Source organism: Cynocephalus volans, chromosome 5 (assembly GCF_027409185.1).
Source record: "Cynocephalus volans isolate mCynVol1 chromosome 5, mCynVol1.pri, whole genome shotgun sequence".
NCBI lineage: Eukaryota > Metazoa > Chordata > Mammalia > Dermoptera > Cynocephalidae > Cynocephalus > Cynocephalus volans.
In genome coordinates, this window is record NC_084464.1 from 163,080,093 (window position 1) to 163,102,284 (window position 22,192).

At 49.3% G+C, this 22,192-nt stretch overlaps 1 protein-coding gene across 3 annotated transcripts; it reads right to left on the reverse strand.

Annotated features, from left to right (window-relative positions):
- Window positions 1-843: 843 nt before the first annotated feature.
- On the reverse strand, window positions 844-9,416 carry TBXT (T-box transcription factor T). 3 transcript variants are annotated; one of them, XM_063098042.1, is made up of 8 exons: window positions 9,205-9,416; window positions 8,124-8,388; window positions 7,179-7,313; window positions 6,346-6,407; window positions 6,156-6,217; window positions 4,441-4,614; window positions 3,166-3,295; window positions 844-1,105 (listed from the first exon to the last, which is right to left on the reverse strand). In XM_063098042.1, exons 1-8 carry the CDS (start codon window positions 9,414-9,416, stop codon window positions 844-846), a joined length of 1,302 nt encoding a protein of 433 aa, XP_062954112.1. The 3 variants fall into 3 exon arrangements, with proteins under 3 accessions (XP_062954112.1, XP_062954110.1, XP_062954113.1); XM_063098040.1 differs by having other exon boundaries at window positions 4,441-4,617; XM_063098043.1 differs by lacking the exon at window positions 4,441-4,614.
- Window positions 9,417-22,192: the final 12,776 nt, after the last annotated feature.

Here is a 22,192-nt window from a genome sequence, read left to right on the forward strand (position 1 = left end):
CTCTTAAAAATCATTTAATATCTCTGCATGTTTGTGGCAATTCCCACTAAGTATACACATTTCACTTGCAGCTCTACAACGGAGCAGACGCGATACTAATGTCCATAACAGATTCAAGTGCTTCCTTGGGATAACGTCTTTATCAGCAGCTATAATCAACAACGGCAACTCACCCCAAAAAAGGAAGGATTTGAATTAACAGCTAGACGAACCCAATTTTGCATAATGCCTTTATTTTGCAGAAAATGCTTTCTGCTGATTGTCTTTGGCTACTTTGTCAAAAGAAAAACATAAAACAGTTGTAGGTTTAATACAAGAGTTTAAGCTACATATGCTCAAAATAAACACCTTCTGGTGGACAGAGCAGTCAAATTTCCAGTTCCACCAAAATCTCCTGTCCTCAACTACGATTTTACTCTGTCTGCAACAGCTCACCTCTAACTAATCAAAAGCAACAAGGAAGGGAATTAAAAGTGTGCTTTGTACCTCTGCAGTAGTTTACAAAGTTGGGTTTGCCAAAGTCACCTATATGCTGTATGAGAATCAGATAAAGATCCTGGACCCTGACCATTTTTGACCGTGAATCGTGGGGAACTGGGCCAATTGCATCGTTTCCGAGCTTGGATTTACCTGTGCACAGAAACGGCGTGGGACACACTGCGACAGGCCGTGACAAGCAGGGGCTGCACCTCTCCTGTTTTAAAGTGGAATTAGTGAGGCTTTATTTCCTGCCCTCAGCCCCTGAGACTGTCTTTTTGTGACTAGTAGACCGATCCAATCCACACACGTGGCCACCACGAGAGTCACTGCAAGAAAGTCATCCTGTAAAGCCGAGGTCTGGATTCACATGGACGGGGGTGACACGGGTGTCCAGGAGGCTAGGAGGCGGCCTTGGGCCGAGGCGTCGTACTGGCTGTCGGGGATGTCGGTGACGGTGGCAGCCCCATCATACAGCGGGGATCCCGTGGAGGAGGCGGCCGAGTGGGGAAGTGGCGCGTAGTGCGCGGGGGCCCCTCGGAAGAACTGGGCACCCAGCCCGCCGGACACCCCTGTCGCCTGCGTGCCCGCGGCGCCGCCGCCCACCGGCCACAGGCCGGTGTACTGACTGCAACGGAAAAGCACAGGTGAGTCCCACCGGCCACCTCGGGGCCCTGCCGCAGGGAGGGGCGACAGGGACGCTCCAGTCCTCAGAAGTGCGGTGGACGGTGTGTTTCTTTCAAACATGGCATTTTCTTCATGTCATGAAATGACTATCAACCACACACTGAGCTGTGTAGAAGTTATCGTGTCTGTTCACAAGGAACACAGGCTTTCGGGAGTGGTCTTGGAAGGCCGCTCACACATGCAAAGCTCACAGCAGAGCGCTGGTACGAGACCCCAGGCGAGTAATTTTGCATTCTTGCTCAGAATACAAAATTGTAGCAGATACACTGCATCAAAAGCTTCAGAGAACAGGCTTACACATCTGTGTTTTTAACTAGCATGCCCCACCCTCACTGCAGTAATTCTAGTGACCAAGACAAATCCCCCCCCCCAAAGCTGCAAAAGGCATTCCTCAGAATAAGTCCAGTGTAGACCCCTTCCCTGCTGTTGTCCTGTCAGGTAGACAGGGGAGTTAGCACTTAATGCAGAAAGACAAACCTGGGAGTCAGACCAGGAGGTTTTGCCCTTAACATGCTGTGTCCCATTAGACTTGCTCTGACACTACTTGGGAGGCCGTTTCCCAACGTGTAAAACAAGGGAGTTGGAAATGAGTGTTAAATCCTCTAGTCTAAGCACATATAAGTGGACAATACTAAACTATGCTGAAGTTTTGTTTTAGGAAAAACTCTTAAGACTCCTTCTATGAATGAATAACGAGATCTTAGGTTCTACAGCTGTATTGTACACCACACCGTGTCCCATATTTCAATTGCATTTGACCTTGTAAATAAGTCTTAGTTACTCAAAGGCAGCTTACTGTCCCAGCTGATAAATGAAAGTTTCAGGCTCTGAGATGCCCAATTAGAGCCACACTGAAACCCTCAGGTGGGGCCCACTGTCACCAGTGTGTGACCTGCAGGTGCTTGGACTGAACTGCAGCTTCCTGAAACGTGATCTCGGAGCCCTTGAAAAGTTTGCTTGTTTGGGCATTGTTTGCTTTATTTGTAAGGAATTCGATTCTTATTATAAAGGAATTGTCTCCTAGATAAAAAGAATCATGATCTTAGGCATATTTTGATATTCTATAGACAATCAAGTGCATTGCTTTAGAGGCCAGGGTCACTTGATTCCAGGCTTGCTGTGTTGTGAACAGTTTGTCCAATCACATAATGTCTTTGGGCCCCTTTCCTCACTGGAAAATGAGGACTGACTTCTAGCTTTGCCATTTTAATTTTTCATTGTATTAATCCTATAAAAAATGTGGGCCAGCCTGTGGCTCACTAGAGAGAGTGTGGTGCTAATAACACCAAGGCCATGGGTTCGGATCCCATATAGGGATGGCCGGTTAGCTCACTGGGTGAGCGTGGGGCTGACAACACCAAGTCAAGGGTTAAGATCCCCTTACCCGTCATCTTTTAAAAAAAAAAAAAAATGTAATACATTAACCAACCTGCTTGATTTTTTAAGCCATTCTCTCTGGTAAGTTAATAACAAAATAGTTGTCACTGCTGTTAAGGACTTTGATCTTATATCAACAGAAAAGCCAACAAACTTATTTCCTTAATTCAGTAGCTCCTCTCAAAACAGGTTCTGGGAGCATTTCTTCAAACTACACCCACTGACTACAACAACTCTGTAAGAGACAGGCTGAGGCTGGGGTTATTTATTGTTTCATCAAGGCTCAGAAAGGTTAGGTGACTTGACCATCATATGAACCATTCAGGGGCAGAGCCAGAGGGGCCCCAGTTTCATTTCGGCATGGGATAGCCCAGTTCCCAGTCCACACCACAATTCTAAAGGGAATTGTCAGTCCTCCCAGAAGATAGACTGAAAGCAGGAACTCTGCAGTCATGTAGCCTGGGGTCCGTGGACATATCTGGCTAACAATAGAATTAAAAATCACAGCCCGACCAGGCACAAGTACAGGGTAAAATAAGAAATAAAGGTCAGTATGAATGGAAATGGCATGAAGTCACAGGGAGGGTCCCAGGAGGGAGGGCACCCATCCCAGACATCTGTTACCTGGAGCCAGCAGAGGGACTGGCGTTAGGACTCATGGGGACCATGCTGGGGTGTGCAGGCACTCCGAGGCTGGACCAGCTGTCATGGGATGGCAGCATGGACAAACATGCAGATGAATTGTCAGAACAGGCTGGGATGCAAGAAAGTGTGGTTACTGGATGGGGTCTTCCAAGAGCAACAAAATACAGTGAAATACTAGCAATAACTGGAACTACCTGACCTTGAGAACAAAATGTGTGTGAGATAATAAATAGAGAAAGTAATCCATTTGCCTGCTTAATTGGTCATCAAGGGCTAATACTTGCATTTACTACCAAATGTATATATTTGAAAACATATTCCGGTCAACTCAGGCTTTTTCCTTTAACATCAAGGTGAGTACATGCCCTGTAGAAACTGAATCCTACAATCAATTGGTTGAAGATTACTTATCTTTAAAACTAGAAACAAATGTGACTTTAACCTACCTTTTCAAGAAAATATGTATTTCGTGAGAGTTGAATGGGCTACAGAAACCATTAATACTCCAGGCAAAATTAAAAATAAGTTCCTATAGCCAGAGTCTAGCCTCTGGGTGAACAAGTCCCAAAGACTATTTCCTTGCCACAGAAGCTCCTTTCATTTCAAATCAGCTTTAATTGCTTAATTGTTTTATGGTGTCCTTTAGCTATTTTCCTCCTTTTGGAGCCAGACAAAATTGAGTCTAGGCATCCCGTTGTTAGAGAGCATTAGGCAAGGGGACCTTTATGGTCTAGCCCAGTGTTCTCACAAGGGGCTGGTTAAACACGGATGCTGGGCCCCAGCCCCAGAGCATCTGGTCTAGGAAGGACTCGCCAGACCTCGGGTGCTACAGGCGGCTGCTGCTGGTCCGTGCACCGTGCGTGGAGAATCACGGGTCCAGCCAGGAGTTCTTGTGCTCAGCTGGTCCAATGTTATTACCACTTTAGACGGGTTCATAAAATATCCAAACCCGAGTTCTACCACTAGAGATCAACTCAGGGCTCTGTGGAGGGGCCTAGGAATCCGTCATTTTAAAACACGGAGCGCCATCTCTGAGGCCATCAACATGGACAGCCTCTGGTCTGGAGCTCTGGTGAAGCCAGCAGCGGTGTGGATGTGAATGAGGGTCTCATCCTGAGCCACCAGAGAACTTGGCTTGCGGGTGGGTTCCGGAAGAGGGTCCTCTGTCTGGTTTCTGGACCCCTGCAGAACACCTTTCTAGAAGTATTCTTCCAGACACCCACCACCCCCGGTAGACTGAGACTTCCAACTTACTTGGAGAATTGTTCCGATGCGTGTAGGGGCTGGGATAGGGCGATGACCGGTGGTTCCTCAGGGCCGGGTACCTTTCACAGCCATGCGTGGGGGGCAGGGAGAGGGGGCCGCCAAACTGAGGATGGGGGTTGGCAGGTGGACAGAGGGTGCTGGTTCCAGGAATAAGCCACCCCCCTGCTGTGAGAAGAGAATGCGGAGTAACTGGCACTGGTATGACCTCCATGATTTCAAGGAGGGAGAGCAGAGACCAGTGGTCTGGATGTCCTCCTCAGGAGTCCCTGATGAGGTAAAGAATGCTGAATGTCTAACATCTAGTCCACAGTCTCGGTCTCACGGCGTCACAGGGACTCAGCTCCACACTTATTGTCACAGGTCAGCCACAGTTTCCAAACCTATAGGGCACTTAGTAAACCTGAGAAACTCCAACCTCACCCCTGAGAATCCTCTGGACCTCTTATGGGATTTACTATTCCTCAGGGTGGGTCAGCTTGCATGAATACAATGCAAAAACAGGCTGCGATGAATACAATGTAAAAACAGACCAAGGAAGAGAGGCAGGGGTCAGAGACACACAGGGTTAATCAAGTGCTTGTGTCCCTGTCTCTCCCACCCCTGGCTCCTAACACCCAAAGTTACACTCAAGGGACGGTTGTCCTTGCCCAGGGTGGATGCAGTTTTCTGCTTATTCTTCTTCTGTCTTAAGACTGCCCACATTCTCCCCACTTACGCATCAGAAAGTCATTCCAAGACTGTCCTATTCTCCTCTAAAGTTTCAAGTTTTTCTCTATTTTTTTTTTTTTTTTAATTCAGAAAAAGCAAACCTTAGGGGGACAACTGCCCCAGCTCCAATTTCCAAACTATAAACAATCCTTCAGACATTTAAATGAGGGAAGGGTACAGCTGCACCCACGACACATGGGCCCCCCACTTGCCAGAGCGGTGACTCACATTGTACCTGAGGTAACTGTCCTCAGGCCACTTTAGTAGAGCTGTTTGTTAAGTTAACACAGCAGATGATTTTAAAATACATTAAGCCTCTTGCAGACATTAACTTTTCTATCTCTACAGTGTCAAATGTTTACTAGCCCGAAGTCCCTTCCCTGCAGGCATTTTTTCCTGATACGTGCTGTTTACAGACCTGCATACATCCCTGCATCCCTGGCTCTGACCCATGGAACTCCTGAAGGAAGCTAGACTTCAAGCAGACTCTTCCCATTTTACCAGCCACTGATTCCACCAAAACCTACAGGGACTGATGAGCCAATCCTGGAACCAAAGTGGACTAAGGGAAAAATTTGTTCACAAGCATCACCCTAAAGCTGGTCCTTCAGTTTTCAGCCATTAAAACAAGTAGAAACCATCTCATGGGATATAGCGAGGGAAACTCTCCTCTGCTCAATCCAGGAGCCTAACCACCCCCCAGGTCTCAATTATCCATCCCAGGCCCGGCTGCAGCGGCCTCAGAGCAAAACAAAAGAACCCAGGGGAGTTTCCCTTCAGGCCTGGGATCCACAACCCCAATTAGAGCAGAGGGTGGAGACGGTCATGCAGTTTCACCATCAGAGTGCCATGTCCGTTGTGCAGTGCAAGGACACTCCTGCTCCCAGCCATACCCGGAGGAACCTCACTGTCCACTCCGTTTCCTCCTGCCAGCTCTCAGCAAGTCTATTCCCAAAGCAAAGCTCATCGACCACACAGAGTGCTACAAACCGTACATTGAGAGTACCCAGGTTGCTGGCTGTCTCCTGGTTCCTCCATCGTGTCTTTGTGATCACTTCTGTCAAAAAAAAAAAAAAAAAAAAAGTATGGAATTGTCAAAAAGAAGAAAATTCAGAAGTGTTTGCAACAGTATTTCATCTTTCTGCATACTTCTTTGCCCAAGGGGTATAGTTAGAATTCTCTCACCTTTCCTTTGCATCAAGGAAAGCTTTTGCAAATGGATTGTATTTAATTTTAAGAGCTGTGATCTGAAAAACAAGAAATTGCATTTACTAGCATATTGCCAGAGGATTTAATTTGGCACCAGGAAATTGAGAAACACTAGTACCACCTTTAAATATTCCAATATAATAAGACTTCTTTCCAGATATATTTTACTGTTTGGCTCTGAAGTGGCTGAGTAATCACAATATTTTGTGAAGGACAAACATGTTTATGAAAAGTTTTATATGCCAATTTTCTGAGTGGGATTCACAATCAATTTAACCAACTACTGACAATATTCCTTCCATGTATATAAATCAAAAATGGTTCAAAACAACCTGGTTCTTAGGAAATAGTGATCTCCTAGTTCTACTTTATGGTCAGCACTGACAACTTAACCAACTAATCACAGATATTCTATACTTTGGGGTTAGACTTAGACGTAGATTTACAGGCATCTAACCAGAGTCCTCATACTGCATAGGCTGGGGGCTGCACCCCACCCTTTCAGAAGATTTCCATACTAAGAAGATCCTCTCTCTCCCTCAAGTCTTGTTCTCCAGAAATGTGCACAGTACTTAACCTAAATGCTTTACGCATCTTCATTTTGAGCATTTTGTAGGTGTTTCAAATTTGAGACACTTTTACGGAGAATTAAAGGAGAAAATGCTTGAATGAGGACTTATTTTAAACTTTTGTCCCCTTTGCCTTCACTTCAGTTATGGTAAATTATTTGAAAGGGCACTAAACATTAGTCTCAAGTACACAATCACACCCCACAGCACAGGGGACTGCTCTCTCTGTGTCCCTCTCACCTCCTCGTTCTGGTAAGCGGTCACAGCTATGAACTGGGTCTCCGGAAAGCAATGGCTGGTGATCATGCGCTGTGGACCCCCCACTCTCACTATGTGAATCCGAGGCTCATACTTATGTAAGGAGTTCAACATGATCTGAGGGAGACAGACAGGAGTGGCGGTGAGCAAAGTCCTGGATAAGACGCCCAAACATCCATTTGTCCTGTTGTGGAGGAGAAAAATACACCAGGGACGCAGAAAGTCCTCCAGCTCCCAATAAAGTGTTTTTACTGGTGAGGAAAGTGGGTTTCCCCACTGCTGACGCTTCTCAGCGTTTTCCACGTGCTCCTTCCCACAGCTTGTTTGAAAAAGAACTGTGGTGAGACGCTACACTCCATGAAAGGCAACGATGCCCATGGCACGATGCTTTGACCTGGTAGATAAAGTCCTAAGGCCTCCAAGAAGGCTACAGACATCTTCAAAAGCCTGGGCCTGATTGCAACTTGCAGGGACAGAGGTCTTCCAGGAACAATCCCCGACTAAAGAAAGTTCTTTAGAAAAAGACGCATTTACAAAAATAAAAACAAAATAAAAATAAAAAAGAAAGAAAAAGACGGATGTACAAGTTTGTTCAGACTCCACGTGCAGTAAATAACGTGGCGCTCGCTCAGCTTTGACGTGCCTGTTTACCGTCAAGGCTGATATCCCTTTACCTCTAGGACAGTTTAGGCTAAAACACGAAAATTCCCCAGGGCTCCCGCTCAGGCTCCCACTCCCGCTTCTGCAGGCAGGCGTTGGCGCTGCCGTTATCGATGCAATGCAAACACTACTACAGGCTTAAGTGGGGGCGCCTGTGGCAGACGTCACCTCCCTTCCAAGACGCCCCCGTGCATGAGAAGGTGCCCACGGAGCCCACGGACGCCCTCCTCGTCGGTCCCAGCCCTCGGCGGGCTCCGTCACACCTACCTGTCCCCCTCCGTTGAGCTTGTTGGTGAGCTTGACTTTGCTGAAGGACACGGGCGCCTTCATCCAGTGCGCCCCGAAGTTGGGCGAGTCCGGGTGGATGTAGACGCAGCTGGGCGCCTGCGGCTCGGGCTTGCCGCCGGGGACCCACTCGCCGTTCACGTACTTCCAGCGGTGGCTGTCGGCCGCCACGAAGTCCAGCAGGAACGAATACATGGCGTTGGGGTCCAGGCCAGACACGTTCACCTTCAGCACCGGGAACATCCTCCTGGAAAAGACAGGTGGCAGCAGGAGAACCGCGGGCGTGACCCGTCAGGCCGGAGGCATCTGGCACTTGGAGCAAAGAAGAGCCCGCTCTGGACCTCCCACAGGTGACCCCGGCTGAGCTCCCCCGGCCCCGAGCCTTAGGTGGCAGCAGGAGAACCGCGGGCGTGACCGTCAGGCCGGAGGCATCTGGCACTTGGAGCAAAGAAGAGCCCGCTCTGGACCTCCCACAGGTGACCCCGGCTGAGCTCCCCGGGCCCCGAGCCTTAGGTGGCAGCAGGAGAACCGCGGGCATGACCGTCAGGCCGGAGGCATCTGGCACTTGGGGCAAAGAAGAGCCCGCTCTGGACCTCCCACAGGTGACCCCGGCTGAGCTCCCCGGGCCCCGAGCCTTAGGTGGCAGCAGGAGAACCGCGGGCATGACCGTCAGGCCGGAGGCATCTGGCACTTGGGGCAAAGAAGAGCCCGCTCTGGACCGCCCACAGGTGACCCCGGCTGAGCTCCCCCCGCCCCGAGCCTTTCTGGGTCCTGGGCCCAGGCGGCCCCCGCGCGACCCCACGGCCTCGGGAGGCAGGGGCGGCGGTTCAGCGCGGCTGGGACAGGCGTGGGCCGTGGAGACGCCTCCGCGAGGTCCGGCCCTGGGGTTCGAGTCCTTCCTCCCCGAGCTTCCGCGGAGAAAGCCTCAGAAGAACGAACGATGGCGAGGGACACACCAGGGGCCACGAACAACCAGAGCGGACACGAGCCGAGGTCCTGCTCCGGGACGGAGCGCGTCCGACGGCCGAGCCCCCGAGGCCACCGGCTGCCGCGGCGCGCCCACCTGCCGTTCTTGGTGACGATCATCTCGTTGGTGAGCTCCTGGAAGCGCAGCCACAGCTCGCGCTCCTCCAGGCCCACGCGCAGCTCGCGCTCCGTGGGGTCGCCCTTCTCGCTGCCCGCCTGCAGCTCACTGTCCACGGCGCTCAGCAGGTGGTCCACGCGGTGCTGCAGGCCCCTCCCCGCGCCCTCGCCGCCCGGCCCGGGGGAGCTCATCCTCCCGCCGCCCCCGCAACCCCGACTCCCTACCCGGCAGCCACCTTCGCCCCCCTCGGCCGCCGCTCTTCCGAGGAAAGAGGCCGCTGGGGCCGGGAGCGCGACGGCGCCCGGGTCCCCGCACAGACGCGGGAGTGGGGAGCGAAGACGCGACCGGGGGGCCGGGCCGGGGAGGGCCGGGGTGACGGGGTACCCCACCCGGACGGCCGCACCGCGCGGCGCCAGGACAGGTCTGCGGAGGGAAGTTCGGTCCCTTCGCATAAATAGGGCCGCGGCGGGCTGGGCCGCGCTCGCTTTGAAGTGCCGGGCAGCCGCCCATTGGCCGCGCGCGGCCATATCAGACCCGGCCGGGCGGGCCCGGGACGCCGGGGGCCAGCAATGGGCTCCGCGCGCCGTTTCCTGTCGGTCCCGGCCCGGCCCCTACGCCCCCGCCCTTCCCCAAACGTTTGCGCCTCCATCAAAGAGGCTGGGCGGGCCGCGCGGAGCCGGGACAAGGGGGGCGCAGGGCACCCGAGCCCGCCCGCCCGCCCGCGCCTCCTCCGGGGCTGCCCGCGACGCGCTCCGACTCCCGCGCGCCGGTCCCCCCTCGCCCTCCGAGCTCATCCCGGGGCCCGCCGCGGCGCTGCCCTGCGCCCGGGCCCGCGGCGTCTCCGTCCCCCGGCTGCGAAGGCGCGCACGGCCCGGCCTAAGGGAACCGGCTCCACCTCGCCGCCGTCCTGCTGTCTCGATCCTCACCCGCGTCGGCCAGTTTGCAGCACACCTGTCCCGACACGTCCCCTGCCCCGCGGCGCCCCAGATGGCACCACGAACACCCACGATCGTGGATCAGCGCGCCCTGGCGTCACGTGTCCCCCGCGGCCCTCACCAGTCTGGAAAGGCGAGTCCCGCGCGCGGAGAGGAAAATAGACGCAAATAAACAAAACGAGCCCCTGCCTCGCCCCCCGTAGACGAGCAGGACTTTGACGACGAGGGGAACTGAGCGGGGCCCAAGAGCCTGCTTGGCGTCCGCTGTCCAGTTACTGTTTGGGGGAAGGTGGGAGTGGGACGGGGCGGCAGGTTCCCCGGAGAGCCGGGCGCGGGGCGCTTTTCCCCGCCTGGCCGCGGCGCCACGCGGCGTTGGCAGCGGCCGGTTTATTACCTTTCGGTGAGAACCTCCGCGGGGAGAGCGAAGGAGAGGTGACAACGAGCAGGAAATAGTTCAACGGGTCTCCTTAAACAACAGCATCCCGCCTAAAACGGGAGCCCGGCACGGCGAAAGGAAGCAGAAGCCGCACGCCGATGTCCGGCTGTTCTCCCAACACCTTGCCCCTCGCTTTAGCGAGGGCTTGTGGTTCCAGCCTCAGTTTCCCCGTCTTTGGGCGCACGCACCCCACCCACGCCTTTACAAAAAGCAGATGCATCAGGTGGGACACACGGTTCCCAAGCAAGAGGGCGCTCCGGGCCGGACCCGGGATCTGCGCCCCGCACTAGCCGTTCCCTGCCCGGCGCCGGGCCGGGCTCGCTCTGGGACCGGGAATCGCTGAGGACGCCGCCGCAGGGATCCCCGCCCGGGACGCGGGGGACTCGCCCGCCTCCGCCTTCCCGGAGAGCGATTCCCAGGAGCCAGCTCCGGGGGAGGCTGCTTGCCGCCCGCCGAGTGGGACGAGAACGCTTCCAGGGCTCCTTTCCGCCCCTCTCCGACTTGACACCGAGTCAGGAAGATGCGACACCTTCGCTACCCGCGTTTCTCAGTTTCTTTTGTTTTCCAGGACGCATGGAAATTCCCAGGGAGCCGACCGGAGCGGGGAGTTTCCTTCTGGAAAGAGACACCAAAAGGACGTCCGTTGCTGCTGACAGCGGACCCTCCAGAGACGCCTTCCACCCGGCTCTTCGGGCCGTGGCATTTGGAGGGAGACTGTGCGTGTGTGCCACGTTCCTTGCTGAGAGTATTACAGTATCTCAAAGGACATCCCCGTGGCCTGAGACCTCCCGAGCTCCGCACTTAGAATAAAAGGGGAGCGTGAGGGGGACGTGGAAGCAGGAGCAGTTGGGGGGTCTCAAAAGCCCCTAAGGCGGGTGCTGTCCCCTCGCGCTCTGATTGCTTCGCGATCGGTTTCCCGTGGTCCAGAAGCGCTAAGGAACGGTTAACAGATCGCTCTAAAACTGTTGTTCTGAACCAGAGAGCACAAGGCCAAGTAACATGGAAACCCCCCAGAAAAGAATGTTGCATTACAAACATGCGCAATGAAAGTTCTGCATCCAGGAAGAATGTCTGGAGTGTTCAAGGGCAGGACCCAGAAACAACCACAGGAGTTGAGGGAGCAGAGGCTGGAAGTGACCGACTGGCCGTAACTTGTGTGGTGTCTCCTGTCCTTCATTTCCTATTATTTTTCCTCCCCTTTCTGAGGCTGATTTTCTGATCTTTTTTCCTCGGTTCTCAGGACCAAGTCCACTCCCTCAGCCTTTTCATTGAAGGCTGCAGTGCATGACAGTTTACAGCCAAAAACTTCCTCCAGCCCAGCTATAAAGAATTCCTGGTTAATAACGACGTGCTTCCTGGGAAGGCAGCGGGGGCAGAGGCGCTCCCAGCTGCTTCTCTCCCGAAGTGTCTCCTTGGGAAGCCCAACCACTCAGAGAAAAATAAGAAATGGATGCAACTATCTCACATGCACGCACGCACATACGCACGCACGCACATACACACGCACGCACGCACATGCACGCGCGCGCACACAACTCAGTTCCCAGGGAGGCAGTTTTCCAGGGGTCCAACCCCTTCTCAAACAACAAGACCATTTGTCTTTAGGAGCAGGTACCAAGGGTGCTATCACAGGCTCAAGGCCAGCGTGGAGCAGAGGACAACACTGCTGTGTGACTCTTACCTACACTCCAGCTTCCTTCTTTTCTGCAAGAAAAAATACATTTCTTTTCTGATCGTATAATTTGTGCTCATTGTAAAATGTGTGTGTGCGTGTGTGTGTGTATGAAAATGAAAACCTCAAACGCTAGTCACTGTTCATATTTTGGTGTATTTTCATAATCTTTTCTCATCCTGTTCTTCTGGTAAGTTCATTTTCCCATACTGATTAAGCAGATTTAACAAAAGCATTTGTCAATCCTATATTAGACATGACACATAAAGGCTGCTTGACTGCAAAGAATTCTGTCACCAGTTGATGCATTTGTCTCTCCCATTGAAAGAAACCTGGTGACTTTTGTTATTGTTTATAAAATTGCATAACATAATTGTTTAGACTCCCTAGCATTGAAAAATTGTAGAAGGCCACTGGGTTGTTCAGGGTGGCTGTGGTTTTGTGGAAAAGAACAGAGACGCATTTTAAAAAGTCTCTCTCAGTACAGTGGCCCAGCTCTGTACTCAGCCCATCCCTCGTGGCAGCTATGGGAGGGCCAACTAGGCCATCATTTTCAGTTTCACCGTGAGCTCCCCCTGAGCTGCAGGGAAGGGGTGAAACCCTGCAGGAGTGGGATTCTGTGGTGACGGGCTGAAGGCAGCTCCTCGAGACCAATTCTATTCTTGTTATACTTTCTGAGCAACTGCTCTTTGTCCCACATGACAGGGTACAGTTGCTTTAGAGGCAGGAGTTCACACATTAGACACAAACAAGCCAACCTGGCCAGACTGAGTGTTTGGGACTGTAACATTTCTCTGTGTAACTCCGGTGCTTCTGTTCTGTTTGGAACTCAAGGTCGCAGAGGAGAAATCCATGGGCGGCTGGATTTTGGTACCTTCCGTGCTCGGTAGCTTGAGTTTTTCCTGCCTGGACACTTAATTTTTCCAGTCCTGGTAGTTCAGGACTATCTCTGTGATGTGTTTAAGTGGGAATCTCTCTTTCCTGGTCTTGCTTAGAATGCGGGAAGAGCCCGTTTCAATTCAACAAGTTATGATTGTATTATGGTAACGGTTTTGATTTTTCTCTTCCTACCTCAGGGGTTATCTGTACTTCCAAATCACATTACCTGGTTTCCTGCCTTCTACCCCTTGTGTTGTTTTATCTCTTAGATCTTTCTGCATATATTAAATGGCTTGTGAAATCTCTTTTCCACACCACTCTGTCAATTTGCCTCAATGTCACTTTTGGGTTTTACTGCCTCCAATGCAGATTTTATTTCTCTGTTGTAGCTTTTCCTTCCTAGCCTGTGTCATCTCATTCCGTTGGCTTCTGTTGAAGTTCTTTTGCTCCTTAAGGCTCTGTTTCTGCTTCTTAGAAGCCATGGCTTTTTGTTTCTTACTTGGAAGGCCACACAGTTTTCTAAATTCGTCTTCTGGTGCCTGTATTTTATCCTTTCTCAAGGCTGCTTTCCCCCTGAGTTTTGTGAATATTCCTCTTTCTCCCTTATCCTTAGCCCTTTTGGGGGGCAGCCCCATGTTATTTTCTTTTCCTACTTCTTTCATAGAGACAACCTGCCCAGCCTGCCACCTGCCTGGGCTCTGCTCTCAGCAGACCTGGGTGAATGCCCCTTTCACAGCTACCCTGTGAAGACAGGCGAGGTGCAGGGCCTGTCTTACTCACCATGAAGCTAGCCCTCAGCTCATGGTGAGGACTCACCAGGTCTTCAGTGTGTGACTGGGTAGGAAAAATTGGAACGCAGGTAGCAGGTATACCCAAGAAGGAGCAGTAGCCAGCGTACTCAAAATCCAGCTGCACATATGTTACGGAGCATTTTAACAGCAGCACTGGACTAAATGTCAATGCTTAGCATTCACTAACATGCAAGATGCAGCTGAAGCTCGAGTGACCTTTCTTTCTTTAGTCACCACTCATTGATTCAAAGAGTCAGTTGTTTGAAGATCGTAAAGGAAGGATTTTTGTGAAAATTGTGTATTAAATGAGACTTTAAAGATAAATAGAAATGAGCTATTCCAAGGGAAACAAGTGAAGGTGAAAGGGAAGGAACATCATTCCAGGCTTAAAATTACTCCAGAAATCATTAATTCAATCATTTAATTAATGGTTTTATATATATATATATATATATATATATATATGTATGTATGTAATAGTACCAGACATTTTCTTTCTCTCTCCTCTACAACTCATTTTGGAAAATTCCATTTTGGCACTGAATGAAATGTGAAGCCCCAAGCAATGTCTTGTAGAAAGAATGTGGGAATAAGTGCAGGTAGAGATACATATACACTATTTATGCTGAGCCGGCTCTCATTTCCATAATCTCTGTTTAGCAGGACGGGTTGACATTACGTCCAGAATTGCAATAGGTGTGCTCGCTGTTATGAAGGGGTTGGTCCAGCAGGCTCTAGGCTCAGAGGAAGCAGGGATGGGCTAAAAATAAGCAGGAGCTGGCATGGGGGTGCTGGCCACTGGGGGAGGGCAGGAGTCAGGCCCAAGGGGTGAAGGCAGCCAGCTCTTTCTGTTGCAGAACCCAGAGATACTCAGTGTGGCTGGAGGTAGGATTGGAGGACAGGCAGAGAACAGGGACACCTGGGGAAGCAGAAGGCACCAGGCTGTGTAAAGGGCCAGTGTCTAGAGCCAAGCTGAGGATGACAGACCAAGAGCAAGAGTCTGATTTTAATGAGAGTAGAGACTCGATTCACACTCACCCAGCTGGGAAGAACAAGCGGGATGTGAAATCAGGCGGGCCCAGCCCACAGGACACGCTGTGTGCGACAGATGCACTCAGTGCAGGTAACATGGCAGCAGGAGGAAAGGAGACCAAACAGGTAGAAACTGGAGTGGGGCACGGAGCAGACTTGTTGAAATGGATGGGATTTCAATGTCTTCAAGGGACTGGTTGGGAAGAACTCTAGAAAAGGCCTGCAATGATTCTAGAAGAAAATGGAGCACTGTTAGAGGCTTCATATACAAATACCTATGAACACTGTCCACCAAGACAGCAATGAACAAAGAAAAAAAAAGAGAGCGTGATCTAATTATAAGACTAGTTTGGGAGGGCCAAAGGGAGACCGAGGAGGAACTGAGCAGAAATCTGCTGAGGACTCCCCAGGAGGAGGCTGCAGCCCGGGATGACAGGGAGATGCAGAGTGAGAGACCTGGAGCCCCCACCCCAGGGCATCTGGGCCCGGGGCTGCCCAGCATGTGGGGCAGGGCCTGGGGGGTGCAGTGGGGAGGTGGAGCTAAGATAAGATACTTCTCCACATCAAGTACCAGACTGACAGCAAAAATGAGGCCCAGAGGAAGGACTTAGCACAGCTGTGAGAACAGATTCACAATCAATGGCTCCCACCGCAGGACTTTTCCAGCTGAAAAGATGCTCCTGAGGAGGAAAACCCATTTGGAAATTAGAATTAGCACATTCCACAACCCACACTCACAGCTTTAAGGTGACAACCTGTCCCAGCCCCAGAACACAAGAAGAACAAGGAATTGGCATTCGCTGAGGCCTCTATATGTGAGTAATTGTGCATACATTACCATTCAGACACGACAGCACAACCCTGTAAGGGGGAATATCCACCCTCTCTTCTGCAAGGTAAGTAAGGCTCACAAAAGAGTGAGAATGGAGTAGCAATTTGGTTTCTGATTTGTCATATTTTAAACTCATTTTAATTCCACCAGACTAGGTTAAATATATGGAAAATAGAAACAAACGTATTTTTCTTTCTCTCACCTACCATACTCATACAACTGTTCATAAAAAGCATCTGACACGCAGTCGTGTGTGTATGTGAGTGTGTGTTTGGGGAAGGGAGGTGGAGGGGAGAAACTGGTTGACTTAACTACTTTTGAAATCTGAAAAAAAGTTTAGTAACCTAAAGGAGCTCAGAGAGGAAAACTCTTAACCCTTAAACAATTTCCTACCCAGTCTGACATGCTGGATTATGACCACAGAGATGGCAACTGGAGGACAAAGTAAGAGCCAGACAATGCTTAAGCCTCAATACCAGGGCAGTTCAAAAAGTTCATGGAAAGATTCGTATTGTCTTTTAGTTCTATTTTTCCACAAACTTTTTGAAGTACACATGTACATTATCCTAACTGAATTTCCAAAGAACCCTGTGAAGTCAATATTATTATCCCCCTCCTTTTAAAAATTACACAATAAAAGAAAATGTAGATCAGAGAGGTTAAGAAGTTTGCCCAGGATCACACAGTTAGTGAGGAACTATAATTCCACATTATACTAGAGGACATGGTGATTGCAGACTAAGTAGGAAGACTAAGATTATGTGCCCTCGTCTTTTACCATAACTTTCAAACACTGTTAATTTCAGGAGCTGGCTTTAAAAAGAAAACTGTGTTGCTGCTATATATACTGCTACGTTACTTGTGTGTTGGGGGATTGAGACTAAAGGCATGGAGAGAAAACCAGGGAGCGCTGCTGGACTTTGTGCAGCGCTGCCTGGTAAGGTTTGAACGCGGGGTACAAATTCTCATGTGTTTCTCATACTTGAGCAAACATAATTATGTCAAATGTTTAAAGCCGAATTAAAACCTAAAGCTGTGGGAATTTTATTTTTTCCAACAGGAAATAATGTGAAACATCAGTTGGCTAGTTGGCTACAGCATAGGATGAAAGAGCAGGTAAATCTTAAAATGTGAAAATCATTTGATGTCTGAGTTTCTTTCACAACTGATAATGTAGACATGCAGCTTCCATGCAAAGTCTGTGAAGGTTTTAATAAGATATAATCCTGAGTTGGCGTTATTTTGGGTTATAAACTGAGGTAAGGAAAAGTCCTCTTAAAATAAGTCATTTCACTGCCCTGCACAGAACCACAGACTTATTTTCTGCGTCTTTTGAAGACAGGCACTCCAGTTAGTGGACTTGCAGAAGACTGAGGCCATCAGGAGTACATGGGAGCAGTACCGTTCTCTTCACTGTACCCAGCGTGCTCTTGGAACGTCTTCTGTTAGAAGATTGTAACAAGTCTCCTGAACAATCATTCAGCTCTTTGCCATAAGGCTTGGCTTTAAAAGAACTGGATCCAATCTAGAAAAGTCTTCATATGCATTCTGGCTTCCCTCTCTACTTGTTCTTACTATAAATGAGTTTGGCAAATTAATTTTCATTCTTCTGGAGACTGTCATGTATGTGTATCTCTCTAGAAGTTCAAAATATTGTTAAAGGATTATATTCTATGTAGGCTACTTCTTCTTGAGTCTTTTATTCATCCTCTGGGCAGATGAGGGGGGAGGAAAGGCAGAAGGTTTTTTGTTCTTTTTAAAATATTTACTTATGATACCATTAACCTGCTGGCTGTACACAGTAGGTGTTTAATTATTGCCAGTGGGATGAAAGAACAACTGGCTCTGTGACTTTTAAGGTCACTCCCAGCTCCATGCCTGTACCTAACTAACTTTTTCATTTTCCCAGGTGCTCTTACAACTCAACCTATAGGACTACATAATTTTACAAGTTGCAATTCTATTTTTGATAGGATTTGACATTCCAGTTTGTTTATTACATATTTACATAATTGCTCCATCAGCGCTATCAAAATCCTCCTTCATGGTGATGGCTTTTCCTAAAGTCCCCTAAAGTTAACTCAGCCTCTCTTCTCAAGCCCCCATAAAATAGAGGGGGGCATTTGAGCTTGTCCTCACCTTCCTCAGTCCTGGTTGGGTACTCCCAGGTGGCCACAGGGGATACAGTGGACCCCCTCCACAAACACCAGCAAGAAAGCAAACGATGGGGCAGAATTTACAGTTTCCCCCCAGTGGACATGGGGAGATGCCAGGAGGACTGGCACAGTGTCCTCCCAGAGTTTCTGCTTGGTCCCAGGACATCCAGTGGGAAGCCTGCTCCCTCGGGCTGGCCATGGGTCACCCTCTAAGCAGATTAGCCCATGTGGGAGCCAAGGAGCCAGGAGAACAATTCCCCAAACTTTTCCTCCTTGGTCCCCTAATTTCTACATCATAATTCCTTCTCTGCAGCTGTTCTGCGAATGTTTTTCCTTCAGGTGACAGTGATGTACTCATTCACCCAGCCTTGATCGGGCACCTCCTATGGGCAGGAGCTGCTCCAGGAGCCCAGGAAAGGACAGTGAGCAAAGCAGAGAAACCCAGGGGCCTCAGGGAGCTCCCCTCCTAGTGGCAGGTCACGGACAACCAGCAAACAGGGAGAAGGTTGTGTTAGGGGTGAGCTTGCTGCAGGAGAAGGGGATTAGAGAGACGTTACTTTTGTGCATTGAGTGGGGACAGCAATTTTAGGTAGTGTGGCCGGGAACCGTCTCCGTGACTAGGAGGCATTTGCACAAAGCCACGGATGAGGCGGGGAGAGGCCAGAGCATGCTGGGGGCGGAGATAGTGCTCCAGCCCAGGGAAGCTGGGAGCAAAGGCCCACTCGGTGTGTTCCGGGACCCCGGGAGGTGCAGGACGGTGGACGATGGGAAGATGCACATGTGCGCGTGAGTGTCGGGGCCGGGGCCGCAGGCACAGGGGGGTTTCTTGCGACTGCTGCGTTGACACCTGAATACAGGGGCGAGAGCGAAGGTGAGACCACCGGCGAGGCTGCTGCAGGAGCCCCAGTGCCCGACACCGCGGCCGTGAGAAGGGCTGAACCCTGGACAAGCCTTTACGGTGGAGCCACCAGGTCGTGACGCGGGCGACCGTCCCGCGGTCACCTCTACGCCACCCACACGGTCTAATTCTGTCTGTCCTTGTCCCTCTTCATCTACGACTCAGCGTTAGGATTTAAGCCTTCTGAAAATCGCTGACCGTCTTCTGCGTTTTTGTGGCCATCAGCACCGAGGCGGTACATGCGAGCTCCGCTTCCCCTGTCGCCACTGACCGGGTACAGCCACCGACGGCAGCGTTGTGAGGGGCACGCGGGAGATGCACTTTGACGCCTGCCGGGGTGGCCTTCAAGTTCACGGTCAGGGGAGCTGTTGCAGAGTCACACGCAGAGGAGCCCACAGGCCAGATTACGGAGGTCACATCACCACCGTGGTTTAAGGGATCCGTCGAAATGGCGCAGTGACAAGGGAAGAAAAGAGCTGGGCAGGTGAGCCCACCTGGGCGGAAGGCCCTGTCCCCTGAGCCCAGGGTCTGTCACGCAGCTCGGCTCTCTGCTGCGTCAGCCTTCCCGGGAGCGCAGGGCCAGCGAAGGGGCTGGAGAGGTGTGAGAGGGCAGCGCCACGACCCTCGACGACAGGGGCTCGTGGGCCACCTGCTTCCTCTGCCCCGCGGCTGTCATGCCCACCCCCGGGGTATTGGGCAGCGAATCCTGGACGTCAGATCTTTTCCTCCATGATGAAAACATTGCAGCGTGTATCCCTAAAAGGTAGGATTCTTGCTGATTAAACGTAACCATAACACTATCATCGCACCTTTAAAAAATTAAGAGTTTCATGTTATCACAAATTTAGTGTCCAGATTTCCCTATTCGTCTTATAAATCCATGAGAAAATTCTTGTGTCTTTTGATGCCCATGTGCAAAAGTTCCTGAGCGTGGGTATAAGCTTAGAAGGGGAATTCCTGGGTAATGTCCGTCTTCAGTATTTCTAGAGTCTACTAAATTGCTTTCCAAGGAGGTTGTACCAGTTTGACATCCTCCCAACAGTGATCCCCTTCCCTTGCTTCTTAGCCAGTGCTTGATATTGTCAGACTTTCAAATTTTTTCTATCTGGTGGAAATAAAAAAGAATGTCATAGTTTTAAATTGCATTTTTTTTTTTTTGTCTTTTTTTGTGACCGGCACTCAGCCAGTGAGTGCACCGGTCATTCTTATGTAGGATCCGAACCCGTGGCGGGAGCGTCGCCGCGCTCCCAGCGCAGCACTCTACCGAGTGCGCCACGGGCTCGGCCCTTAAATTGCATTTTTTGATGACTAAGGGAAATCTGGAGCATCCTGTTGAATCTTCTGTAAATATGCAATTCCAGGATTTTTTTTAATGCTGGTACTACTAATTGGTTAGTTTTATAAAACATCTTCCCACTTTGTGACTAGTCTTTTCATGTCCTTGATAATGTCCTTTGTGAGCAGAGATTCCCAATTGTAATATAGTCAAACTTATCACACTTTTCATGTCCGTTTTATGCTCTTTGTGCCTTGTGTAAGAGCACAATTCCTACCCCCAAAGACAGTCTCCTGTATTCTTAAAGTTATACGGTTCTGCTTTCTTATGTTTGGGACTCTAGTCCACCTAGAATTGACTTGTCTGCATAAGATGACACAGACATCAAATTTCAGCGTGGAAAACCAATTGTCCATCCATCATTTATTGATCATCTGTTTCACCAAAAATTGGTGATAAATTTGCCGTAAATGTAGTTTCCATTCTGCATCTGATCTGGGGCTGTTTGATTCTGGGCTCCCTGTGCTAACTCACTGGTACTTTTATCTTCCCCTGCACCAGTAAAGCACTATCTTAGTTGCCATATGGGCTTCAGTGGGGCTTAGATATTGTGTAGGGCAAGTCCTCGCTCTCACTTCTTTCACTACAAGCTGGTGTGTCTTGGCTATTACAGCCTTTGCTCTTCTGCATAAACTTAAAAATTAGCTTGTGCAGTTCCATGAAAAATTATTGAAATGGCATTAAATCTAAAGATCGGATTGGTGAGAACTGACACCTTTTAAATGTACAGTAATTCTATCCATGAGCATGGTACCTCCATTTGTTTAGGTCTTTTTCAATGCCTCTTAATAATGTTTTATAACTTTCTTCATGAAGGGTTTACATATCTTTTCCCAAATGTATTCCTAGATAATTACCATTGCTATCACAAATGACATTTTCTTAAAAGTTATTAACTTTTGATAATTTTTATGTAAGCAGTTTTATAAAGTCACATTATAAAGTAATCATGTATGTAACCCCCACCCGGTTCAAGAAATAGCCCATTTCCAATACCCCAGAAGTTCCCTTCCCAATCCCAAACCCCACCTCCCTTTTAAAGTTAGCTGTTTTCTAGGAAATCATGATGATTACTTCCTTGCTTTTCTGTATTCTTTTATGAGCTAAATCATATTCATGAGCTAAATTATATTCATAAGCTAAATAATTTGATTTTGCCTCTTTCTGAACTTTACATATTGCATTTCCTTGGTCTATATCATTCTACACATATCATGATTGTGAGGTCTGGGAGATTCACTGGGGTTGCTGCATGCAGCAAATTTGCTCATTCTCATTACTGCATGGAATTTGAATTTTCCATATCTTATTTATCCATTCTACTAACATTTGAGTTGTTTCCAGTTTGCGGCTGTTATAAATAATACTGCTATGCATTATTTTGTTTCTTGGTGCATATGAAAAACATGCTGGGGTTGTGCCTAAGGGGGGAATTTCAGAATTACAGGGTATTCATAGGTTCAACTTTAGAAGATGACAATGCCAGTGGTTTTCCAAAGCACTGGAGCTAACTTACCCCAGTGTTTGAGAATCCCATTTGCTCCACATCTTTTGTAGTACTTGATATTTTTGTCTTTTTTCATTTTAGACATTCTGGTCTGTACAGTGATACATCATTGTGATTTTAATTTTCATTTCTGGTAACTGTAGCTGCTGAACACATCTTCATAGTTTCCTCAGCCATTTCGTTATTGTGCTTTCTGAACTTTTTCAAACCTCTTCTGCATTTCTCTATTGGGTTATTTGTTTATATGTTATTTGTAGGAGTTCTTTATATATTTTGGATACAAGTTTGTTGTCAGTTACAAGTGTTGTAAATATCCTACCCTTTCTCTTGCCTTTTAACTCATAGATATCTTTTGACCAAAAAGTGGTTTTTAATTTAGTGTAATCTAACTTTTTTCTTAATGCTAAATGATTTTGTGCCATTTATGACATTTTTCTCTATCTTGACAGCATCAAATTACTTCCTGTATTATATTCTAGGAACTCTACCATTT

What these genes read in the sequence shown, in the direction of transcription:
- TBXT (XM_063098040.1), bottom strand. Translation starts at nt 9,416, where the DNA reads ATGAGCTCCCCCGGGCCGGGCGGCGAGGGCGCGGGGAGGGGCCTGCAG. An exon ending in CCGCTTACCAGAACGAGGAG is followed by an intron (nt 6,408 to 7,178) that starts GTGAGAGGGACA and finishes CTTGTTTTTCAG; the next exon opens with ATCACAGCTCTTAAAATTAA. An exon ending in TTCCTTGATGCAAAGGAAAG is followed by an intron (nt 6,218 to 6,345) that starts GTGAGAGAATTC and finishes TTTTTTTGACAG; the next exon opens with AAGTGATCACAAAGACACGA.